The sequence below is a fragment of the Rissa tridactyla genome, chromosome 6 (assembly GCF_028500815.1).
Source record: "Rissa tridactyla isolate bRisTri1 chromosome 6, bRisTri1.patW.cur.20221130, whole genome shotgun sequence".
NCBI lineage: Eukaryota > Metazoa > Chordata > Aves > Charadriiformes > Laridae > Rissa > Rissa tridactyla.
In genome coordinates, this window is record NC_071471.1 from 24,029,208 (window position 1) to 24,054,067 (window position 24,860).

Below are 24,860 nucleotides of genomic sequence, written 5' to 3' on the forward strand. Positions count from 1 at the left end.
CTAGATTAGTTAGAAATCTATTAGACATACATTTTACAAGAAGCCTGTATAACTAGATACATTATACACAGTTGTGAAAAGCAGATAACACTGGTTAACTTATGAATATGAAGTACAATTACCTTTTAGAAAAGTGTCCCTTGGACTGCTCAGAAGTAGTATTAGACTGCACTTTGGGTGTCTTTGAAATAGATTTTCTATTCTCAGGAGGGCTATGTGCCTTATGTTTTGCCTGCCCTAAATGTGACCTGTCAGCAGAAAGTCAAAACAGAAAGCTATCAGGATTCCGGGATACAGACACAAACCTGCAGGTGGAATTATTATTTATTTTCGAACCATTTACAAATATTAGCTTACAGCTTCAAACCTTTCCATATCAACCCCTAAGATTAAAGCAGTATTTCAAAAGAATCATCTGGTGCAGTTACAAATCAATATCAGTGTAACTGTTCTGTAAAGCACAGTTATTTAGTCATTTTAAATGACTAAAGCAACTTCTCACACCTGAGCTGTGCAGATAAATTCACATTTTTCTGATGTGCAAGATTACTGAATTATTCACTTAACCATTAAGCTAGCACAGTAAGGCACATGACCAGAGCACCTGTCAAAGAGCTCTCCTCAGAAATAAGATACATACTCATCAACCTCAAGATTCCATGCATTAAGACTTTATCTAGTTATGAGTGTTTACAAGTTTGCCTCTCTGCTCTTCAGTTTAAGACATATCAAATGCTCAGAATGGGAATGCAACCAGTTCCACTCAGTAGGAGAGCTCAGGCCTGCCAGTCATTTTCTGGCTGCAGATTCACCAATTCAAAGGACTGGGAGCTGTTTGGCAACAGCTGAAGTAAGAGGAATGAAGAGATGCGTGCTACCGATGAAGGCAGTCAGATGAGACAGGAAACCTGTGATGTCAGAGAAAGGAATGAGTTTCACTTTAGATAAGCTAAAAGAGGCCTTCCAAGCAGCTTTCAGCTGCATGCAAAAAATGGTTTATTGTATGAGCCCTGAATGGAGGACAAAGATCATACTATACCATAGATAAAATTAAAGACTTAAGATACATCTCCACTAATTCCACAACCATTTTCAAAACCAATAAGAATTACCATCTGCAAGACTCAGAGACAGCTTATCAGCATTTAAAGCAGCATAGTATAAATAATTGCTACGGCAAGAGACATCTCACTTGTACTTCCCTGGATAAAACCACTTTTGACTCAGCTGTCACTAGGAAAACTCTAGTGTTCATATCCTACCTATACGGAAACTCCAAGCACCACTAACCTTTATGAAACCTCTAACTAGTCTAGCATTAATGCTGGAAGAAGAACTGCTGACTATACACCTATATGCCATTAATCTAGGCTATCTAGTCCTTTGAGTTGAGCTATACTAACATCTTTGAATCATATGGGGGGAAGATGTATAGACTTCAGATTTTTGCATCCTGTTCCAACCCCAAACATCAAAAGTTTTAGTCCAAAAAAGCAGAAGAGTTCCACAAGCTTTCAGATAGCTTCTTCCAACAAAATGCCAGAAATCTGGTAGCAGAGGCAGAACTAAGCCTGCTAATTGACCAGAAAGTTTCACCATCCTCTTAGGTATTTCAACACAAACCTCAACATAAGCCTCAGTAGGAAAAAAGTACCAAGTACTTAAGTGATAACCATTTGATAATTTGCTTACAGAGTCAAAGTGGTAAAACTTCAGTAATATGACTGTTTTTCTTGACAACCTTCCTTTCTCTGTTTTCTTCCAAAGTATTCTCATTTAGTCACTCAAACAGATGAATGCACCTAGACAGCACATATTCAAAACATTTTCTGTGGCTCATCTTTCTAAGAGCGTAAATCTGAAAAGATTAAATTAACAGCATCTTCCCCATACTCCAGTAATTATTTTTTTATTTCTCATACTAGAAGAAATCATTTTTACTATCAAATGCCAATTAAGTGAAACAGTTAGATCTTTAGCTCACAACAGTAAACTCCATGAAGGTAAACTTGGGAACGTTGCACCTAATTCCAAGTGTCTGGATTTTCCTTTTCCTAACAAAAGATTAAGACATGAAATTTCACTTTCCCCTTGAAATACTTTTATTATGGGAGTAGCAGAAGTTATTACATAATTTACACTTGGCAAGAATCTCATTTTTTATGTAAGCTAACTGATCAGGGCTTATTTATTCTGAAGTATATTTTTAAACTTCATTTAAACAAATATTCTAGCAACAGGTATTCCAAGAGGCTAAATTCCTCATTAATGATGAAAAATTATAAGGTAATTATTTATGAGCTCGTGTTTGTCCATTTCCATTTGCAGGGGCAGGTCCAGAAAAACTGAGCCCTTGCTGCACACCTTCAAGTGTTGTTTTGGGTTCCATTTGTTTTGTGGGGGGTTTTTGGTTGGTTGTTGGTGGGATTTTCTTCCGTTTTTTTCCCCCCATTCTTTCTCCCCCACTGCCACCACCTTCTCACCCCCTCCCCCCCCCGAAAGTTTCATAACCCACTGCAAGGCTTCACTCAACTGAGCAAAGCTGTCTGCTGATACACATTTTAATTCACAAGCAGACACTCAGCTTAGAATAACAGGTAGAGAAGTGGACAAGCGACCCACCATTTAGTTTGCGGTGTTTATATAAACAGTCTCGTGGAAACTACCAGCCCTTAGCCTTCCTTAGCAAAACCATAATAAAGAATCAACTAGAACCAGTCCTCAAAGAGTTACTCTGTGCATATGAGAAAACCCCATGCCTTTTGAAGTTAGTTAATAAACAAAGCGTTTCATCTAGATCATGTTCCTCAGCAGCTGAGCATGAGGTATTAAATGCTTCCAAATATGAAGTATACAAAACTTTCATACTTTACATACTTTCTCTCCTCAGAAACACTCCACCTGTCCTCCCCACTAATTCAAACATTAAATTCAGTTTTTACACAAGTCTCAGGTAAGACTTTAGTCAACATATTATCAAGACTGGTCTAAAAAACAAATCCTGTTCAGAACAAAAGTAGTATAACTGACAAAAACATTCTTCTTGCTTTAGTATTTGAAAAAGGTCATCCCAGAGGTTTTTCCAGACTCTGCTTATACCAATGTCCTCTTTTCAGCTAAAACAGATCTCTTCTTTCTCATTCAGCCTACAATCCCACGTGCACAAGAACATGTATATATTATATTCCAAAAAATTAGAATTTGTATCAAGTATCATACTTTCATACACAACAACTGCAACAGTGTAGCAGTCATTCATGTCAAAATTTATATCCTACTTAAATACTGCTGTTCCTAAAGATTTCAGGAGAGTGACAATATGCAGATTAAAAGATAAGTGTCACTATCATTTCATGCCACTAAACAACAAAATTTCTGCAGCACTAGTAAATAGTTCTAGTACATAGGACTACTCCATACCAATATACTGAAACATTGCTTGCAACTGAAAGGAACAGTCAGCTGCACCAGTTTCAGAAAAGATCTTATTGTGTGCCTCACAATATCACTTCCAAACTGTTCCCATTCAAAGTAAATACTATGGCATTACTGGGAACTTAAGACACAAGGGCACAAATTCTTCAACAAGCATAGTGACAATGCAGATACAGAGTCAAGAAAGTGACAGTAAGTACCTTCCACCCTCTCCTCCTGGCCCCATGAAAAGTGCTCTCATTAATGCATCTGCTTCCCACTCCTCTTTGGTTTACTGCTGCAAAGGGAAGCTTTAGTATCATTATTGCTTCCTTACAAACCTGCAAAGAGTCATCCTTCAATGGAAAGTGCTGGAAAAGATAGTTCAGACAAGGGTTCATGCTGTACAATTAGGAATGTGCCATTGTAAGAGTAATTCTAAATTAGGAGGATAACACTGCAGACTCTTCAATTTGGTAATAAAGCCAGTAAGAACTATAACTGTAACACCTAAAAGAACAGAAAGTCATCTAAAGTTCAAAGTTATTTCAACATCTCTAGTGACAACAGGAAGTGAAAAATCACATTAGTCCAACTTTACCAAGGCCAGTTTGGTTATGTGCATACCGGGGGGGGGGGGAGGGGGGGGCAGAAACAGTTCACCAGCTAACACATCAGTTTTCAAGCACACATCCCTTGGCTTCTTTTAGAGAAAAAGCACACATCGTAGATGCTAAGTTTACTTCCAGTTTGCTGCAAAATTTCTTCTACACTGTCTGTAAGCCTAGCATCATTGTTCATTTTGAGGGGGTTTTTGTTGTTGGGTTTTTTTAATAAACACAACTGTAAAAATCAAACACTCAAAGCTTATTTCAAACTACTGTGTTGAGTGTGAAATTGCTAGTAAAACCCAAGGAGAAAACACATCACAGGGTTCCGCAGCTCATTTTGACTGCAAGTATTGATGTTATTAGGGTGAAATCAAGTAAGCCCAGCCTAGAGGAAAATGGGTTTCCATTGCTGCTTCCAGGTTAGGACAAATCTGCAAGTATTATATGTCACAGGAGTATGTTTTACACACTAGACCAGAGAGGAGTTTGGAATTTACAAAGTCTTCATGCAAGTGAACAGTAGCTTCTCAGCAAGTTAAACTGAAAGTTTTAACAGAAGACCTTTAAGCTGCAAAAGAGTTGAAGACTATAGGAAGACAGGCATTAGTATTTCAGCTTGGAAGTGATATAATTTTCCAGCCTCTGTCCTTCTTAACATCTTCCTCAACTGAAGTATACAGTAGTGTTCACTCCAGTCAGAGCACAAGAGACAGAGTTAAGGCTATGACAAAGGCATTTGGCTATACTACCAATGGCTATACAACCACTCGCTTACATTAGATTAGTAATTTCAGACTTCGATGTGAAGTCTACAAATGACAAACTGCACAAACTCTCCGAGTTTTTGTCACTTAATTTGTGTTTTGAAAATGCATGCACCTCAGCCACAAAAAAGCTGTTGCATTTCCAGCATTTAGAGAGCTATTTATACAAAGCAGAAGTGTCATCAAGTACACAAGTTCAGACAGTATCGAAACTTGTCCTTGCTCGAAGAGTTATGATTACATATCTATGACCAAAGTAAAGTAACCTCCTCCAACACTTCAGAAGGTGTGGCCCTTACGTTTGCTTATAAACTTTGGGGCTAATTTTAGGCATGAAGCAACAACCCCCTACAAACCTACATTACTGTTTAATTCCCTCTACAATACTAGCGATTTTTGGTTGGGGTTGTATATTGGGTTTGTTTTGTTTTTTTTTTTTAAAAAAAAAAACACGTTAACCTAATGAAGTGGCTGCATAAAATCTCATACTATCTGTACAACTACCTCAACAAGTAGTGCAGATCAACAGAAGAAAATTTGTAAAGATACTTGCCACTGAGGACGAACACCCAGACATTTCAATGATTCCTACTTCATAGCAGACCAGATTATAACCATGAGTGACCAGGATGCATGAACTGCTCTCCTAGAGCACAACTTCCGGTTTAGTTTCATCCAAAAGGATTCCAATTCAAGTGCTCCAAGACCATTCCATGATGTTACCCAAAGCACAGCAGGTGAGGCTGACAGATTTGCTTCAAAAGAACATTCCCAAGTAAAATACTAACATAGATGCATCCTAAGTTCACAGTTATTTGCACAATATGAGCATATTATTGAAACTGGTCTTTCCACAGGTTTTTTGTTCTATTTAAATGATTTTACAACTGAAACTGAAGAGTTTCACTTTACAGATGAAAAATGAGAGAAAGAGACTAGAAATAAGTTAATGTCTCAAGCGGCCCAAGAAAACTTAAGTAAGAAAAGGGGGCTGGGGGGGAGTGTTGTTTACTTTTTTTTTTAAATATAGCAGCCAAAGCAGTATGTATCACCAGAGTATAGAAAGGCATAAGGAAGAAGGTACATGAAGCTGTGAACTCTAGACCCTCCTATGTACTGCTTAGCAGCAAAACTAAAACATACTATCCTGCTGCATCCTAGATGCATGGAAGTATGAGTCCTGAGGTTTGTGTCTTAAGACAGGCAACGAGAGAAAGAGTGGCTGTTATCTGAGAGCCTGCCTATTTCCATTTCATCTACAAGCTTTTCAAGAACATGATAGATCTGTCTTACATTGTTCCCCGTACAATAGCCATTTCTGCCCAGCAGCTTACTAAAAAGGAGATACAGAAGACAGTAAGAGAAACTGAATTAATTAATTATAAAGTTTATATTAACCAGCACCTTTTTCACATGCTTTGCCAGACAAAAATGCTTTTTCAGAGATGGAAAGGCAGGGGAGGTCCTGTTCTAAAGAGTCTGCATTTTCAAAGAATATGCAAGGCTTCCATTCTCTTTACTTAAGCAAAGAGCTTTGCTTCCAATAAAGGTCTAACATAGTTCAGGACTGCATACACTCTTGCTCATGGAAGTCTGACTGACACAGATTTGGTGAGGGTGGAGAGGCCCAGTCATTTAAGACAAGTGGCATCTTGGATCATTGTGTAACAGATCACAACGTACCAAAACACCAGATAAGTAGCTTTCTTACAAGAAAATAGTGCTACCCCTGAAATTCTTCAAGTTGTCTGGCTCACTGCAGAGCTCCCTGACATTTTGCAATAAAATCTGAATAAACAGTAGATATCTGAAGAAGAATCCCCCACCACATGCCCAAATAACTCGCCTCTAGTTCTTTATTCTAGGAAGGGGGTTATTCATCCCATATTAAGTTTAGTGTAAAAGGAAAGAGCTGGTAGGGCAATATCTAACTTAAACACTCAGATGTAGAGATAACACAGAATAGAATGAAAGCTTCATCATGCTTCATTTAAAGAAGGAGTATTGTCCAAAAACAATTCTAGCTTGCAAAATAGTCAGCTACATAAGGCAGCAGCTTCCCCCTCCTTATACTACAGAAGTCCAGGACAGAAGCCTCATGTTTATCATCTGCTTTTCCATTTGTACAGTAGAGACTAGTTTAGAAAAAATGAAGCTGCATTTTGCAGATTGAATTATTCCCACCAAGGTTCCTTAGAAGAACATCTAGCCTCCTTCATCCTTTCAGTAGTATGAAGTCTAACTGAGAACAAGGTCACTACTAAAAAATACACCTCATCATTATATGTTATAGCCTGATTCCCTCATAGTAAAAACCCTTTTACTTTGTGCCACTGATCTGCAATATTTTAATACTCTTATACCAAAAAAACCCAAGCCCAAGTTACATATATTCTAACAACTGTACCAGTAACACCTCTGAGGAAGTAGAGTACAGACAGATGCTGCCCACCATGATACTATAACCTTCCTTCATCAGGCTAATATTTTAACAAAATTACAGGAAGACCTATCCATACAGGCTTCACCCACTCAGATGAAAACTCTTAATTCCTTGAAGGACATGGCACTAATTATACAGTCAGCATTGACAGAAAAGTTTCAAGGATAATCTTTGTTCTGCATTGTAGAGGCAACCACTTACAGAACAAATACAACCTGGTACACTTGCTCACTAGTACAAGTATATTAAAGGATAGCAAATCTTTTGTTCTTGAATTATCCAGAAGCTGTATATGATTAACATGCAGTGCAAGGGAACAGAAAGGTGTCAGTAATTCAGTCTTCTCTAACAGGGACACGGATTCTCCCAGATTTCACACACCAGAGTCTCCCTGTCCATCTATCTGTCCATCATGTTCCCCCACCACCACTGTTTTTGTTATCAGGGAAAGAACAGGGCTTAGGAATTTGTTACTACCTCTGATTTTTGGAATATAGCACAGTTTCACTTTTTCCCCATAGATCTTCAGCTAGAATAGCAGTAGCACATGCATGATTGTGAGCTATCTATGTTTTCATACCATGCAGTAACAGTATAGATAGCATTTCAGGGGCAAAAAGATTTTACACAGGTTTCACTGCTGGATTGGAAGGTGAAAAGCTACATTCTCCAATTAAATCACATCAATTTTGCTCTTATACATTAAAACACACCCATAGAAAACAGTCGTACCTTCCTCCTACTGCGTCGTCTTGTGGCTGGGCCCCAGCAGTGTTCCTCTGTGAACGTCGCAGTGACCCCCCTGGATTGTTATTAGGCCGGTTGGACATTGGCACCTCTCTCCTGAAGGGACATACCCTTTCTAGACACTATCATTCACTGCAAGACAAGAGAGATGTAGTCATAAGACACGTGGCACAAAGACTCACAGCTATCAAGAAGCAGAAGTAAAATGCTATTGTTTGAGCAAAAACTTAAGACAAAAACCTTTAAACAATTTTTAGTTAAAAGGTACACGGACCAAGATTCTTCTCAAGAGCATTTAGACCCCTAATACAGAACAACCAGTTTTCAGTTTACATAGCATATAGACGACCTCTTAGACTAGATGACCTTTAAGGGTCCCTTCCAATCTAAACTGTTCTATGATGACACACTTCTTTTCTGGCAAGCTTCTGTGATTATTTTAAAGAGACAAGACAAGCGCAATTTAGGAGAACCTGTATTTGTCAACATGAAGGAAAAGCACACTAACTAGTAAAACTCAATGCTTGACAGAGAGCAATAGTATTTAAGTATTTTAACTGTCACTGTGGGAGATGACACCGCCAGTTTCAGGAATAAGCAGCAGTATCCACAAGATTACAGATTAATTTAACTACTGTGCTTTTAAAACAGCTTCTTTCTCCAGTCAGATTTATGCAACTTCCAGTTGCACAAAGAAAGATATAGTAATTCAGGAAAAGAGATCTAGCTATATAAGCAAGAAGTTCTTGCTCCTGAGAGCTTAACTGGTGGGAAAAGGTGTTTGAGACAGAAGAGTTAATGAGCGTACACAATTATTTTAAAAAAAATAATCAATACAATGGCTTTGTATTAATACTTTTGGAATTGCTTTGTGACTGCAGGAGGTCTACAGGTATTACTTTGGTAGTTATTTGTGGAAGACTAACATAACACGCAGCTGCAGTCCTCAGAAACAGAGGTATTTCAAGATCAAGCCTCACTTAGCTCCTCAAAGAGAGGTAACTTTCGTATTCTGTACTAAATTGGTATTTCTAAACAGAGAGCATAGCAACAGGACCACAACCAGCAAATCCAGTTTTACCATTTCTAATTGTGTGGAATCTGGTTAAAAAAAAAAAAAAGCATTTGCAGGTGAAAAAAAGCCACAAGAAGGAAAATAGCCAAAGTTTAAGAACACAATGGTGTATATGCTGATTCAGCATCTACTATATCTATAGTACAGTAAGCAAGAAGTCTGCCAGGAAAGAGTTCAAAACATTTCAGCTGCAGATAACTAAGGCTCAGTTCAAATTCAAATTCCTGCAATAAAATAACTCTCAAAACCTGGCATTGTCAGTAAAGGCAGACAACACTCGACTGTAATTGTCTATTCCTCTGAAAGAAGCTATAGAAGTGAACAAAAGTGAGTAGAAAAAAAAATCCTAAATTATTCCATTTTACTGTAGGCCATAAGAAACCAGGCACATAAATTGTTATTATGCAAACCATTACCTCGCATGCCTAGTAAAATGGCAAAAGGAACATGTTTACAATCAAGACACCTGCACAGCACAAGAAACTAGCGATCAGGATTCTGCTAGCTCAAATTCAGTCTTATTACACTGTAATGACACAGCCTAGTACCTAGAACTCCCAGTTAGCATGCCAGAAATATTTTAAATAAGCTCTAGCAACCAAGTAAGAACACAAGTTAAGCAAAAGAATTGCTTCCCATCCTAATCCCCACATCACAGGAGTCAAAAGCATCTTTTAAAACTTCTTCACGTTCCACTAACAGGTCAAACACAGCAGCAAGGGCAGAAAGTACAATCAATTAGGAAATCATTATCTTTATCTTGTTTTTTTACTTATGTTTAGAAACTTGAAAGAATATAGGTGGACCACAAAATACAGTTGTTCAATAAATCCTGTAGCTAGAAGCCTTGATGAATGGGAAGTTGAGAAAGCTGTAAAACCTACTCCTCAGAAGCTGAGCTTCCCCTCTTCATGATTATTCCTCTTATCCTGACTCCTTAGTCATAGCAAATACTCCCACCAACAGAAAAGTTTAGAGTAATATATGGCACCTTCAGCCTACAACTTCTTATACTTCGGAGCACAAAAAGACTTACAATGGAACAGAAAAAGCCTACTATAGCTGGTAATTATGCCAGCTTGCTGGTGCAGCCAGATTAGTCAAATTGAGGAAGTTGCACCCTCTGAGTGGTAACATTCTCTACAGAGGCAAGACAAGGATCCCAGCATTAACCAGGCTGAAAGCTGGCCAAGGTTCCAGCAGTACCAAGGGGTCTAGCTGAAGTCCATCACAGGCATTGTCAAATGCTGTTGTGCATTCTCTCTACTTCTTTGTTTTCAAACACCAAATGAAAAAAAACTAAAATCACTTCATAAATATCAGCAAGGAGGCACCTTTTGTGTCTTTTCTGAAAGAAGCGAGTAGTGTCCCCTCCTGTACAAAGGTTAACCAAGGTTGAAATTGGGTACTAATATCAAACTATCAGTCATACTATGAAATAGTTGCCGTAGATCTATTGTATCACCTTGTACTGACTATAAGAACACCATGCATTCTAGCGGGTTTCATTCTGCAAGGAGCAGTGCTCACTCCAGAGCTCTGCTAGGTCAGCCACATGCTTTCCCACCCAGGGCCAGTACATGGGCTCCTCCACAAGAGTTAGCTGAAGAAAACATCACACAGGCAATCCTGGTGCTGTCTAGGAAAACCGGTTTAATGTTGATCTGTCTGGGTAAGCCCGCCACTTTAAGTAGTCTGTGCTTAAAAGTTATGCAGCACAGTGTGTTGTCATACACATGATATTTTCAGCTGTGTAGAATGAAGTGGCAGCTGTTTTATCCTGTAAGGCATCTGTCAAGTCAAGATGATGTCCAGAGTTACCTTCTATATTGAAGCCTCTCAACTTAACTGCATTTCTTATCATGCAGCATGCTACCATATGACTCCCAGTTTGCCTTTAAATATAATGCTGCTTCATGATTCAGCTACAACCTTTAACATCAAAGCATTAACTTAAGTCTCACTACAAGCATCTGAAGCCACACAATACCATGTGCCCAGTTAGTCCAAGCAGGGAAAAGATCTTCAGTGAGTCACAACTGTCTTCCACATGCCAGAACAAGAAAGAGCTCTGAGGTTCCTAAAACTGAACTGTTCTCATTCAGACAACCGACACCATCCATCTGTATGCCTTGCTCCCAGCACTTGGCTTACTCTTCCTCTTCTTTAGATACTTAAATTCAAAGGAGATTCGTAATCCAGTAGATCAGCTGAATGCGCTGGTCCAGTCCTGTCACATTTTAAGACAATTTCCTCAACTACATTGAGCATTCTCCCCACACCCACAATAAGAAAAAGCTACAACTGTATATCAGACCTCCGTGCTTCAGTTGACAGGCTGTGATTTGACAATTTTAAGTTCAAGTCGTCTTCTAGCATAAAGTTTTCTGTAAATAAGCCATTTTAGCTAACATTTCACAACACATTCCTAACTGTAATGATGCCAAATCGATGGCCTGTAGATGCTCTCCTCATAAGCAGACTCCTTAAATTGAGGATGAATACTAAAAAAGGAGCATTTCAAATAAACGCACAACATATCTTCTGAAGACATCTAACAGCACTGGCATCTAATTGTTATTATATCACACAGTATTACTGAGTTTTAGTAAACACCATTTGATTAACATTAAGTCTTTTTTGTTAACATACAGGAAAGCAACTAGAATTAATTTCTGTAGCCTTAACATACCTATTACAAACATTATAGCTAATGCACAGGCAACGTATTACTTGGAGAGGTTCCACAGGAACATGAGATATAAAACCCACCTGTCAGCTTGCAGTGAAGCCTTTACCTTTCTTACCCATGAAAAGCCAACAGGCAGTGACTAACACTTTTCCATATCTTTGAAGCAAACAGAGGAAACTGACAACTACAGAACAAGCCTGTATCAGCTTTTACTGAACACCAAAAAGCACTCCCTGAAGGATTAATGTAGGCTACAGAGAGGAAAAGGGAATGAATAAACAGAAGCACTCCATCTGGCCCTAGGGCCACTAATAGCATAACAAAGCAAATTGGTAACAACGGCTGTAAAAATGGAACTGAACACTTTCACAAGAAAAGGCCTTCCTTAATCTACTTGGATGAACTCTAAAACTTGTTTGGTTTTGTTTGGGGGGGTGGGGTGGTTTGGTTTTGGGATGGGTTTAAGTTTTTTTGCAAGTCGTGCTAGTACAAGAATTTTTCAGGCTCTTGCACTCCAATTTCCTGAATATTTAAAGATATGCCTAGCACCTCTGCCTGTAATACTCCATCAGAATGCCTGTTACCTGCTTGGATTTAAGTACAGTACACTGGTCAGCATACTTTCTATTTTGTACCTTGGCCAAAAAAAGTGCCTTACTTAGTGCTGCTGCAGCAAACCAGCTTCTCAAAATTGCAAAGACTTACTGCCCTGAAGACAGTATTAGGCAAAAGAGGGGGAAGACGAAAAAGACAGGAGGATGTTTATATGCCTTGTAAGTTCAGAACATTTTCTTCCAGTAAGTTGCACATCTTGCCAGCAAGAACCCAAAGTTCGGCATACTTATCAGAAAACATTAAGTCTAAGACTTCAGATTTGTATTCCTTCACTTCAGTGTGGATAACATTAATTTACTTGATCGGCTGTATCTGTGACAAATCTAGTCAGTTAAGGTAGAAGCAACATTCTAAATATACAAGCATACAACACATTTAAGAGTTGAGACATTAATTGCAACTAAACTCAAGAACTTACTGCACATGGTTCAGTAACCACTGAATTGGTTTGGACCTACATTACTTCATTTTAAACTGATCTCATAGCTGCACCTCATTTTTGCTCACTGCTTACAAGGTTCTCCTCCTTCACCTGCAAACATACACACCTATTTTCTTGCCTTGCAAGCAAGCACTTGCAAGCACTCATTCAATTACTTCTACTACTTCACCAGCTGACTCAGAAATTCATTAAAATGACTTTTTAGTCCAGTTAGTTGCTTTAAACTGAGTCTTGTGCAGCTGATTTTGACACAATACTCTTCCTTACTATACTCTCCAAATTCAATAGTTATTCACTCTGCCCAGTTCTTTTCCACTGCAGTCCTCACCTCCAAACATAAATTTAATGTGAAAGCTCCATGCAGGCAGAAGCCTATATTTTCAGTTGTCTGTAGAAATATTTCATGGAATAGTTTAGGGAGTGGGTACAACATATTGAAAATGTCCTAGAAAAGCCTTCTGTGACATCTCCCAAATTCTCATCATCCCTTCCTTCTTCCTGACAGCACATTTCTACACACAAACAAGGGAAAAGAAACTGTCCCATCAGCTGCAAGGTGCTGTAAGGTACAGCAAGGTGGATGGATGTTGGCTGCGTTCATGCAAGTCCTGGGTTATTCAGCTGCATGAAAGCTTAGAGCCTTAAAGAATGACAAGCTTTTCTTCTTCCAACATAGGAAGAGCAAGTTACCACTTATTTTCTTATCTGCTTCCATTTCTACCTTCTCCCCACTGATAGCCATAAGCTGCCTACACGATTTAAAGATACTAGAGTACACTAAGGCCTACCCGCAGCATTGCATCTAATGATGTAAAATTCACATGGTGACTTTTATCAGATTAACTTATTTTGATACAGCATGGTATTCTTCTTCGATTCATTTACAATGGAGGAGTTCTTTTTAATTCAGCTACTCTGTAATCATTAGAGTAGAAGCATTTCTTAACCATTTCAAAAATAGCCCATACATTAAAGAGGTATGGATACTACAGAAAACTTCTCAAATATTAGTAGACCATAAATACAGTCAAGCTACAGACTCCACAGAAAAAAAGAAAAAAGAAAAATATCAGTAAAGGAACAGGAGTTACCCCCTGTTCCACTGACTTTACAACAGCCAGCCATCAGAAGACTATCACAGCTTTCTGGCCTTCCTACATTAGGAAGAAATCAGCTTTCCCTTACACAATCTTTCAAGAGCTTAGAACTCGCCTAGCCTTCTAGCTGAGGCAGTGGCAATGCAGAAGGCTACCTTCACAGAATCAGCAGAACAAGTGGGTAGGAACTTGAAAGGATGTAACCACCAGGGTAAGATTCTCTAAACTGCATCTATGCATGTATGTTTATAATGACGTATAGACAAGGATTGGGAAGAGAAAGACTTGGCATGGAAGAGGAAGGGAGGAGAGTTAAAAATGTCTCCATTTGTGATGCCATGGTTCAGAATTAGGGGAAGCTATACTCTTAGTCAGCAGTTAGAATATTCATTGCCTGAAACTGAAGATTTACCATTTCCCACAGGAAATAAGAACACTGAAAACACCTCTGACAAGATGCACACCACTGTTCACTAGTGGAATGCCCAGGTTCTTAAGGCTGTGTGCTCCAACATACACGCCATGACCCCAAGCCAGCAAAGCAGCACCTTTACCTACTGACTTCTGCTTGGTGAAAGAACTGGAAGAAATCTGTGCAAAAGATACCATAGCTTGCAAACATGTAGTCTGGGGAAGTCAGAGGTCAAGTATTGTTTAAGACAAAGTCTAAATACATGCTATCACATGCTCCAGTGCTGATAAGAAGAGTTTTGTGATGGTGGGAAGACTGAGTTGCAGAAGCTGAACAGCCTCTCCTGCTTAAAGCAGGCCAGTTGAATTTGAAGTCCGAGACTGCAGAGACCTTTTGCTGGGTCTGGTATGGAAAAGCAAACTGAAGATGTCTTCAGTGACCTGAAAGAAGCTTAAAACCTTGTTCTGTAAAGGCTACTGAGATCTGGCACCCATCAATGCTTCAGAGAGAAAACAGTCCATTGGGCTGTACACCACAGCCAGAACTTTAGTGAGTCTTTTTGGGCTGTGGAAAGTCAAACTGAAATATCAAACAGGGCACTACTCAGAACAATAAAGAAGCACAGATATCACTGGCAGATGGCTTCGTAGAGCACCTGCAGAAGTTAAGCAGCAGAACACGTTCATCTGGACAGCTTAAGGGAACAAAAAAAATGCTGCTTATGTTCTACTCTGCTTATGTTCTACTCCGTATATGGTTGTACATGATACAGAGGTGAGCTCAGGTCTGTTTGTATAGCTAGTGTCCCCAGCTCATGGAACACAGGAATCCATAGCTTCATTTCATTACTGAAGAAAGAATCACCATTTTAGTGCACCGAGAAGCTAAACCAGGACTAAAGCTTAACTAAGTTCTTGCAAGCTGGTTAAGGGGGCTAGCTAGCATTAAGATCATAAAACCCTTCATCTCCTATACTCCTTTCCTCTGGAAGACCAGAAGCTGCAGTCTGAGGAAAAGTAGTAAAGGAGCCACAAGGAACAAATATCATGCTGTTTGTAGACATCACTCTTCAATTCTGCCACCTCACTGCTTTGTTTCTCTTATGTTCATCAAGGACAGAAGTATTACGAGTTCTTTGGACTGCATTTTGGTTCACAAAAGTACACAAGTGTCATTCAGATCTTAGCTCTTCATCCAAAAGAGGAGAAGAAGAACAGAAAGTATTTCATTTTATTCTCTTGCTTCTCTATAATTTAGCATTCTGTGTCTTTGGAAGTTAGAAGTGTTGTAAACAGCAACTACTCCTCTCATTTTTGAGAGCATCAGCAATGGAGTTTACTATAAAAAACAATCTCTTAGAACATTTACAAGGGTAGATCACACCTTAATTCAAAGAATCTGCCCTTGTTAAAAAAAAAATAGTCAAAGAATTAAGTAGTTGTTCTCCAAATAAACTAAGTTTGTGACCTTTCTATGTCATCATTTGTAACACATCCAAACTAGTCCAATATAAGTTTTCCAACAGTGTATGGTTTGACTTGAATCTATTAATGAAGGAAGGGAACGCTCTCAGTGGCAACATGCCAGGACTCAACACTTCAAGAAAATATTTTCATGTTTACAACACCTGTAGTTTCTTGGTCTTCAGTACTCTGTTTTGTTTTGGTTTTCTAACCAGCTAAACATTAAGTTCTGTTGCATAATTCAGTCAATTCCGTAGCAGTTAAATTTTTTCTGCTCACAAATATAGATTATCATAAAACAGCATAAGAACCCAGAAACTTGTGAATCAATCTATATTCAGTAAAAGACTAGTCTGATCTGGATAGCTGCAAGTCAGTCAGCGACAGCTCAGCTTCAGAAGTCATCCAGAGATAGTTAAGCCATTTCAGTAACATGAAAGATTTGTTACACCACATGGAGAACGCGTACATAAAAACATAGCAAACATTAGCTGCAGAATACCGTACACCAGCTTGTCTCTTTTTTGACAGATCTTTTTCATTTTTAGCACAGCAATGGGAAAGAGAAGGGAAAAGCGAGGAACAGGTATGTTCAAGGTTTATTCTTCTGTATATTTGCATCAAAGCAAAATTTCTCTGCCAAATCAGATCCTAAAGCAAGAGCCTGACTTCACATCTACAGGAACCTTAAACTTACTGTTATTGACAAGCTGCTAGACAGAGAAGTTTACACTATCAGACTCTCACTAAGCAATTCTGCTACCTGGTGCTAATACAAGTGCAGTTCAAACTTGTTAGCAACAACAGAAATAATACTTATTTTCCTTTTTTAAATTAAACAAAAGCAAACTGATACATCCAAGGGAGAAGAACACATTTTCCAGCAGCCAAATTCTGACCAAAACTCTGCTATTTGTACCCAGAGTGAGTTTTCCTTTGTTTCTAGCACACTCCCAACAGAAAAAACATCACAAGCAATAGAGGTAAAGTCTCATTTGTCCTTTATTTTCAGCTTCTCTAGAAACTCTTGTTTAGTAGGAGCCAGAATTCACTATCTGTGTGGTGGCTTAAGCTTTCACTAACATTATAAAAAAACATGCTGCCTGGCAAGCTTGAGGGAGAACATTCTCTTCAGAAGAGGGGAATGAATTTGAATGAGGAGCTTTTACCTTCTGTGAGACAACACGAACAAAAGCACAGAATCCCTCATGAAGTACAGACCAGTGACACTGCCAGAAATTAAGACATGTTGGCAGAGAAGGTGGTCAAGTTAAGACCAAGTAAACAGGTGCAGCAAAGTTGGGGCAGGGGGCATTTGTTAGCAGTGAGGAAAAAAGGTAGTTGAGAAATTAGTGCAAATTTCAATTTAGAAGCTTGATTTCAGTATTGTCATGCAAGTGAAACAAGAAGTATTCAATATCATCACCTACTCCAAGTCTGCCCTGCCCTATACTTAATGCCCAGCTGCCTTTGAGCTGCATAGCTCTATTTACTTCAACATTATGAGTCTGAATGCAGAACCTACTGCTTCAACAGCCTCTTCCCTATTCTAACCCCACAGACCAGATGGTGCCTCATTTGCACTTTGCCATTCACCTGCATCTGGCACACACAGCCCTTAAATAAAATCAAGTGCAATAGTACTTCAAGACAAATACTGATATGGTACATACCCATGTCGTACCTGCAGAGCCTGTTAGACAATACATGCCCCAAGTTGCAGCACAGCAGGTTGCCTGAGCCCTGCCAAGCTCCTAATGAACTTCTGCCAAGCTGTCTTGAATTACAGAGATACCTAGTGAGCTCAGTGGCTACCAAAACATGGTTTGGCCACCCAAAGTCTAAATTAACATAAGATGCTCTCTGCAATCTTCTAGGCAACTCAAGGGGCAGGTGGAAGCAAAAAAGAACTTAACTTTAATTAGCCACTAGAATGAAGAAGTGCAGAGACTAGATCTTACAGAATTTCCAGCTGGAAGAAGAAACACAGAAACAGTTGACATGTACAAGCAGATTAGACAAGTGCCACAGATAAACCCAAGATTACAGGTCTAGGGGCATTATGTAGATCTACCTTGAAAACAAGGTAGAGAGGGAGGAGACTGGGTCTTCATTTTGATAATATTCAGCTGCAGCTTGAGACAGGTTTACATACAGAAATGCCAAAAGTTGAGAAGCCTGTTCACTCATACTAGAATGTCTTAAAGAGAAACACTTTAAAGCTAAAATAAATTTAAAAATAATCTATGCTCCCAGGGGAAGGGAGGAGGGGAGTATTCACCTGCTATCTACTTAACTGGAATGCTTCTTAAGTTTTTCCATCTTCAAAATACCATTTAGAAAAGTTTTGGACAAATCAGGAAGATCTCAGGAATTTTCCTTTTGTTTTTCTAATCACTGATATTTATCACTGACTCAAGCTGATGCCTATTGAGGCTTCCTTTCCTAGACTGTCTCAAGCAGGTTATGCTATCCTCCTGAACAAAGGCTCCTACCCAAATGCTACACAAAAAAGGTCATAGGCCTAATGCATAGCAAGATTCCTACACCACATGATACAATCTGGGAAATGTCTTAATTGTAGTTGTTGAGGAAGAAATCCAATTAAAACAGGTTAAGTTTCCGGCTTCCTCAGCACTGGATCTGCATATGGATCTTCAGCTATCACAAGGATACTGCAACAACACACACAAGGATTAAAACACATTTAAGGTTCCTAAACTGGGTAGTGCTCAAACCAATGGCATCTTGGAATTACATTCCACAGATACATCTTTGTGACCAAAGAAAAACAATTTATACATTGACATTATACCTTGCAGTGATGTAATTAAGAGCAAGCTCCAATACACATACCAAATTACTGACATAGGCACAATTAAATGCATTTACCTTGTATGAAATCATGAACCAAACTACCTATTAAATATCTGCATAGAGAAACAGAAGAGAAGTTCTGCACGAAGCTGAACAAAAGGAAGTCACACCCAAAGAAACACCTGCTAAACACTAAGGATTAAGCTGTCTTTAAGATGATCCTATCAATGATAGGATCAGGACTTTACAGTGCTCAGAGCTATTCTTTCAAGGTAACTACACAGAATAACATACAATATTAGCTTCCACAACTGCATTTTAGGAAGGTTCCAACCTTTACAGTCATGGAAAAAGTTGTCAAAAGCCAGAATACCAAGATTTATGAAAGAATTAAACAACTTTATGGCACACTTCATTGATGAGATTGCCCACTCTGCACATACACACACCTTTTCAGTACTCAGTAAATAAAACGAGTTTGTGGGAACGAGGCATTGTACCTGGGGATCACAGAGTACAGGAATGGCTACTGAGTATACCAAGAACCTGAATAGAAGCAGTTAAGATGCTGAACTTCAGTAAATCTAAATGTTAGAGCCCTTTTAAATACTTTTTAGCAGGATGCCAGACCAGACAAAGTCTTAAGCTAGCCAAGAACTCACGATTGCAAACTTTAATACAGACAAAAAAAGTCTACCATAAATTCCTCTCTTCCTTCCAATATGTGCAAGTACCACCAGCCTTTTTTTTGCTGCTTTACCTCACCAAAAACTCTTACCTCCTCTCTCCCAGGCTACCAACACACTTTCCTTGCACAAGCAACAACTGTAACTATGCCCATATTTTAGAGTTCAGTAGATTAACAAACTGACAGTAATAAGGTATTTTTTTCTCAGGGTCATAGCACGACCAGGTTTGCCAAAGCCTGAATTCCTTGCTGATAGCCAGCCATCACAGAGTTGGATGAAAGGCTACTTACTTCCTGGCGAGGCAGCATTCCAATAGATGCTGCCTAAATCTGTTCAATGCTTTTTGTTACCTCTCAGCTAAACTACTGCACTCTGAGGTACTGAAAGGATTCCCAGACCACCAGTAATACAGAACACATATCAGAAGAACACAAAGTTTCTCCACAGCTCCAAGATACTTATAAAAGAATAAGCAGACCTGTAGGCTTTCTATAGCCCGATACGAGGACCAAAATTATTATTTAAAAACTAGATATTATAATAGTTGATTTGATAAGCCTTTGCTCTTGCATTTGCTCTGGGACCCAATCAGAATACTCAGGAGTTTCCTCCTACACGGGCAACCTTTTATCCTACTCTGATGCTTAACTATGCCTTACAAGCAAACCTACAACCTATCACCCTCAAACAACACATACTGATTCTGGTCTTGTCTAGGATTGGGATATGGCGAGGAAAAGAAGAAAGGAAGGCAGTGTCCATTTTAAGTACTTTGTGTGTACATCAAAGATAGAATACTTTGGAGCAAAGCTATGCATCCATCTTGCTATGCTCACGAAATATGTTTTTGCAAACATGAAAAAACAATCCCATACCATTAAAATGACATTGAATTGGAAGCAACTTAACTCCTACACAAGATGTCTTGTCTTTTTGTTTTGTTTTTCTTTTAAAAAATATCCACAAGACACTCATATAGATTCCAAACTAGTCCATATGTTATCCTCTTCACTATTTATTTTAAGCCATTTAATAAAATGTACTAGTAAGGGAAACAAGATCAACGAAAAAGGCTATTTAACTGGAGATGGCAGCTTCATCACGATGCAAGATAGAACAACTCTCTTTACAACATTTGAGTAAAAAAAACATACAGGGAATGGCGTGGCTTCAGGGAAAGATTAAAGAAAGAATATGAAGTAGATAGACTTGTGAAGGAAGAGGGAAAATACCTGTAAAGCCCAGAAGCAAGCACAGTTTCTTCCTTGCCTCCCCTTTGCACAGCATCTTATCATATCAAACACAAACTTTAGGTATTTCATAACGGCTACAGCCTCTCTTAATCCTACATCCATTTTGCTAATCAAAGATACTCAGCTAGGAGCACGCACCTCCCCATCCCACATATGATTAAGGAACAATGAAGCGTTCCAGTAATCACAGTATCTTTACTACCTCTACATCCCCACTTGAAGTCTTTGAAATAAATATCTTCTCCCATCAACTGTTTCCTAGAACCTCCAACCCCAAATCGCTACCCAAAATGCCAAATTAATTGTACTAACTTTGTGTCTTTCCTCTATGCTTTTCAAACTTTACTTGTACGTTTTCTTTGAATTTAAAGCCTCCCCTGGCAGAACAGTTTTAGGACATAGATACCGTGTACCACAATTTGAAAACAGCCTGATCTGTCCAGCACAAGCTTCTTCCACAGAACTGAAAGTTAAATAGTTTGAAAACACTGCTCAAACTTATAGTATCCATTAAGAAATAGTTTCAACTATTACCTGTTAAATGTCTATTTTGACTAATTACAAAGTAGAGGGTATAAAGCTTCTAGCATTGAATTTTCAAATCGGCACTGGTAGTGTAGTTTCAAATATTAAGGACAGCATGCCATTAGCATATACTAGTATGACAATATTTATTACATTAAACAGCTGCATGCTAACAGTCTAAAAGTTTACAGGGTGCTTTTTTTTATTTTCAAAAAAACATTTCAGATGTGGTATAGCAGTGTGTATTTTATAATGGATACTTTTCTAACTAAAACAACAGTATAAACATTCTGTACATATTCAAGTATGACATATTCTAAGCCAAACACACCTTTTTTATAATTCCATTAACTGTAAGCTTAATAGTGATTACACTTCCTTATACTCTTCATATAAGATTTAACTTATACTAAAGTTACAGCACAGACTAAGGAGAGAAAACCTAAACAAGTCAGTCTTTAGGGCATTAGAGCTATCAGTTTGCACTATGCCATTTTTCAGCTGAACTCTATTATATTTTCCAGAGAGTACCACAGTATTGATGGAAGTTAAAAACCCAACTAGATTTCTTGGGAGACATCCTAGTGAGTGTGGTCATCTGAAGTTAGAAAGGAAAGTTAGTTCCTCTAATCGAAAAACTAAGTGAAAGTCTCATGTACTTGGTAGAAGCTAGTTTCCAACTACTACATATATTTATCCAAAGTTCCTACCTTTGAGTACGTCTTTATTTCAAGCCCCTTCTCTTACAAATACCTTAGAAGGTACAGGGATAGAGTACAGTTATTAGTTTTACTCTACTGCCTGTGCAGGCCATTTTCATGTTAGAATTCAGCACATCAAACTTCGGGAGATAGTCAAATGTAGACAATTGCATCTGTACAACTTTATATAGACAATTTAAAACCTTGAACTATTGAACTATGGACACACTGAACTATCACCAGTTGTCACCTGTAAAAGCTTTCAAATTCTGATGAAGCAACCTGAAATTAGATCAGCCTCTCCTCCACACTCCACCACAAATGCTACTACAATGCAAGTATAATGAACAAAGCAGCTTAGATGACAGCCAGTCACAAACATATATTTTAAAATCCTTCCCACATCAAAGCTGGACCACCAACCTTTTTAACCTCCCCAACAAGCAGCAAACACCCACCAAGAATAGTTGCAACTCTGGTTTGTTGCAGTAACCTGGGATACTACTTATTAGTAACTAACTACCTTGATTCTGGATGCATCTTAATTTAACTAAACTTAGACATTTACTTCACTTTATTCTACTATAGGTTGAGCTTCTGCTTCTAGCTGCCATAGCTCTGGACTTGCACTAGTCACTTTCTGCTTTTGATATTGTCAACAGCAAGACCAAACCCTTCTGAAGGCTTCTTAAACAAGTTAGATAATACACATAAAGCAAAGGTAGGGCCTTACAAGTCCCAACTCAGTGATGTCTCCCACAAGCTATCTGAGAATCAGTGGAAATACAGCAGTTTGTGTCTTCTCTACTTGTCACACTCCATGATCTCAAAGCAGCATTCATGAGTCAATGTGCACAAGACTCTGGGTCCTATATTCCTTGCCTCAGCTGTTCAGAGCTTAAGCTTGGTGGTTTAACATCTTTAGAATACCCCCCCCCTTAACAGAACTAAGCACAGAGATCCTCATGGGAGCAACCACCTTTCATGGTGTAGCTATAACATTTATGACAATACAGCTAGAGTCAGTGGTATAAAAAGTGAGCACTTACACATACTTTTGCACTTTGATTTTTTTCTCCTCCTCCTTTAGCTAGCAACCAAATATTTTAGGCTAAATGTCAGGCATCTAAAGTACTTCAAACAAAAGTGATCCAAAAAACATGGTATGGAAGAATTGTCCCTTTGCTTCAAAAAACAAACTACTACTTAAAATGAGATCCCATTAGTGTTGACAGTATTTCCAGGAATAGGCCCTCTCCTTTCCTGAGAGATTAAAAGTTAAGACTGGTTCCTTCAAATACTTTTCACAGGACAGCCTGCCTTCCTCTGCTATGTCAGTAGTGCCATGAAGTTGTATTTGTTTACTCTATGAATGCATGTATACAGGCATTCTCACTAAACAAGAGTTTAGCAAAAGAGTAGAAGTACTCTTGAGGAGGACTATTAAGCTACAGTTTTCCACCTCTGTCAGTTTCAAAGTTTGCTGTATTACAGCAAACACACTACAGCAGGAGTATATTTGTCTAAGTACTTCCACCTTTTAGACATGGCTGGACTTAAAATATTCATGCATGTGAACGTGCAGTTGTAGGCCCAAAATTGAGAAAAACAGTTTCTGTAAGCTATGGATGCTTCAATATTTGTAACACTTGAAGGCAGGAAATAATCTTAAATTTGTGATGGAATTAAATTTTGAAACCCTAATTCAGTAGTGACGGGAAATCAGTAGATTCCAGAAGTTAATTTTTTTTGACAGCAGAACTTTCCCAAAACAGTAAGTACACATCAAAAATATGGAGCAGTAAATTATACTAATGAGACACTTGCAATGCCATGAGGTACAGTAATACCAAGCAGCATAGAGGTCCTATACCATGTTACTAAAAACAAGGAATTTTGCTATAAACTAAGCCCTTGTAAATTGACATAAGTATTAGTGCCTGCATGTTCCAGTTACTCACAGAGTGATACTGGGGGCGGGGGGGGGGGGAGGTGTGTCACGAAATGAACAAGGAACCAATGCTTAGGTATATATACACCACTACAGACTAACTGAGAATTCTCCAGTGCATTTGTACAACAAGTATTTATCTGGAATACTCTATTCCATCACAGTTGGTCTTGGTCAAGAGAGATGAGTTACAGTTGAAAGAAAAGTGCTCTTACAGGAGGTCACTAATAAAGCCCATATTACTTAGCCTGGCAACAAGATGGTTACAAATGCTTTCTGTAAGTGCCAAGGGTAAGACACCAAGAGAAGAAAAATACTTAAAATGAGATGATAGCATTGATACTGTTAGCAGGCAAAACAGTTATGAGAAACTTTCAGGCTGGAAATTAGGAGATCTTAAATTTCCAGAAACAACATGCTGAAAGAATCTCCCAGGAGGACTGAAGAATTAAAAAAGCACATACGAAAACAAAACCAACACACACACTTACCTGCTTTTTAGATGGCTGTTAAGTTAGAGATTTGATGTACCAACAATATTAGCAGATTACACTTTTGACATTATGAGGTCTCACTAAGCTTATTCTTAGATAGTACTTCACTGTCCTTACAGACAACTGAAAAATACCAAGTTCTGTTGTTCTGCCAGGCCAACCAAAAGACAGACAAGATGCTCACGTTGCTCAAGACTGAGACACTCGGGTACAAAAAGTACTTTGAAAGCTCAGTTCCTAGAAAAGCCTAATACCCCCACTTTAATCTTTTTGCTATGGAAGCGGAACACCATTCTTATTATCATAACACTCATTCTTTCTCAGAAGGTAAAAGAAGTCAGAGAAGGACACTGCAAGGAAGCAAGCCTGTATTATCTGCAGTTTGTGAAGCTTTTCTTGTCCTGTCCCATGGTACCCACCACTGATACTCCATCATGGCTAAGGAAAGAAAACTTGTTCCCACACCTTCTGCTCAGAAGGCAGGGGAAGGCAGAAGACAGCTCTCCACAAAGCAAGTTCTTGCAGTAAACAGGGAGTTTTAGGATTTAAAAATAAAAAACCACAAACCATACACCACACTTTTGGATAGGGTTATTCTATGCAGAGGTTGTTTATCCACCTTGATCCGTCTATTGCTGTGTCACTCTGTGCCCAT

The 24,860-nt window shown here is 38.7% G+C and overlaps 1 protein-coding gene across 14 annotated transcripts in view; it reads right to left on the reverse strand.

Moving 5' to 3' along the window:
* Positions 1–24,860, reverse strand: part of TRIP12 (thyroid hormone receptor interactor 12) — a 79,006-nt gene that overhangs the window by 45,208 nt on the left and 8,938 nt on the right. For 7 of the 14 annotated variants that reach the window (XM_054206463.1, XM_054206462.1, XM_054206461.1 and 4 more), the window contains 2 exons: positions 7,965–8,111; positions 123–248 (listed from right to left, as the gene is read on the reverse strand). In XM_054206463.1, the coding sequence (XP_054062438.1) occupies positions 123–248; positions 7,965–8,062 (224 nt within the window). In that variant the 5' untranslated portion in view covers positions 8,063–8,111. The other 7 variants (XM_054206465.1, XM_054206464.1, XM_054206456.1 and 4 more) reach the window with 6 other exon arrangements.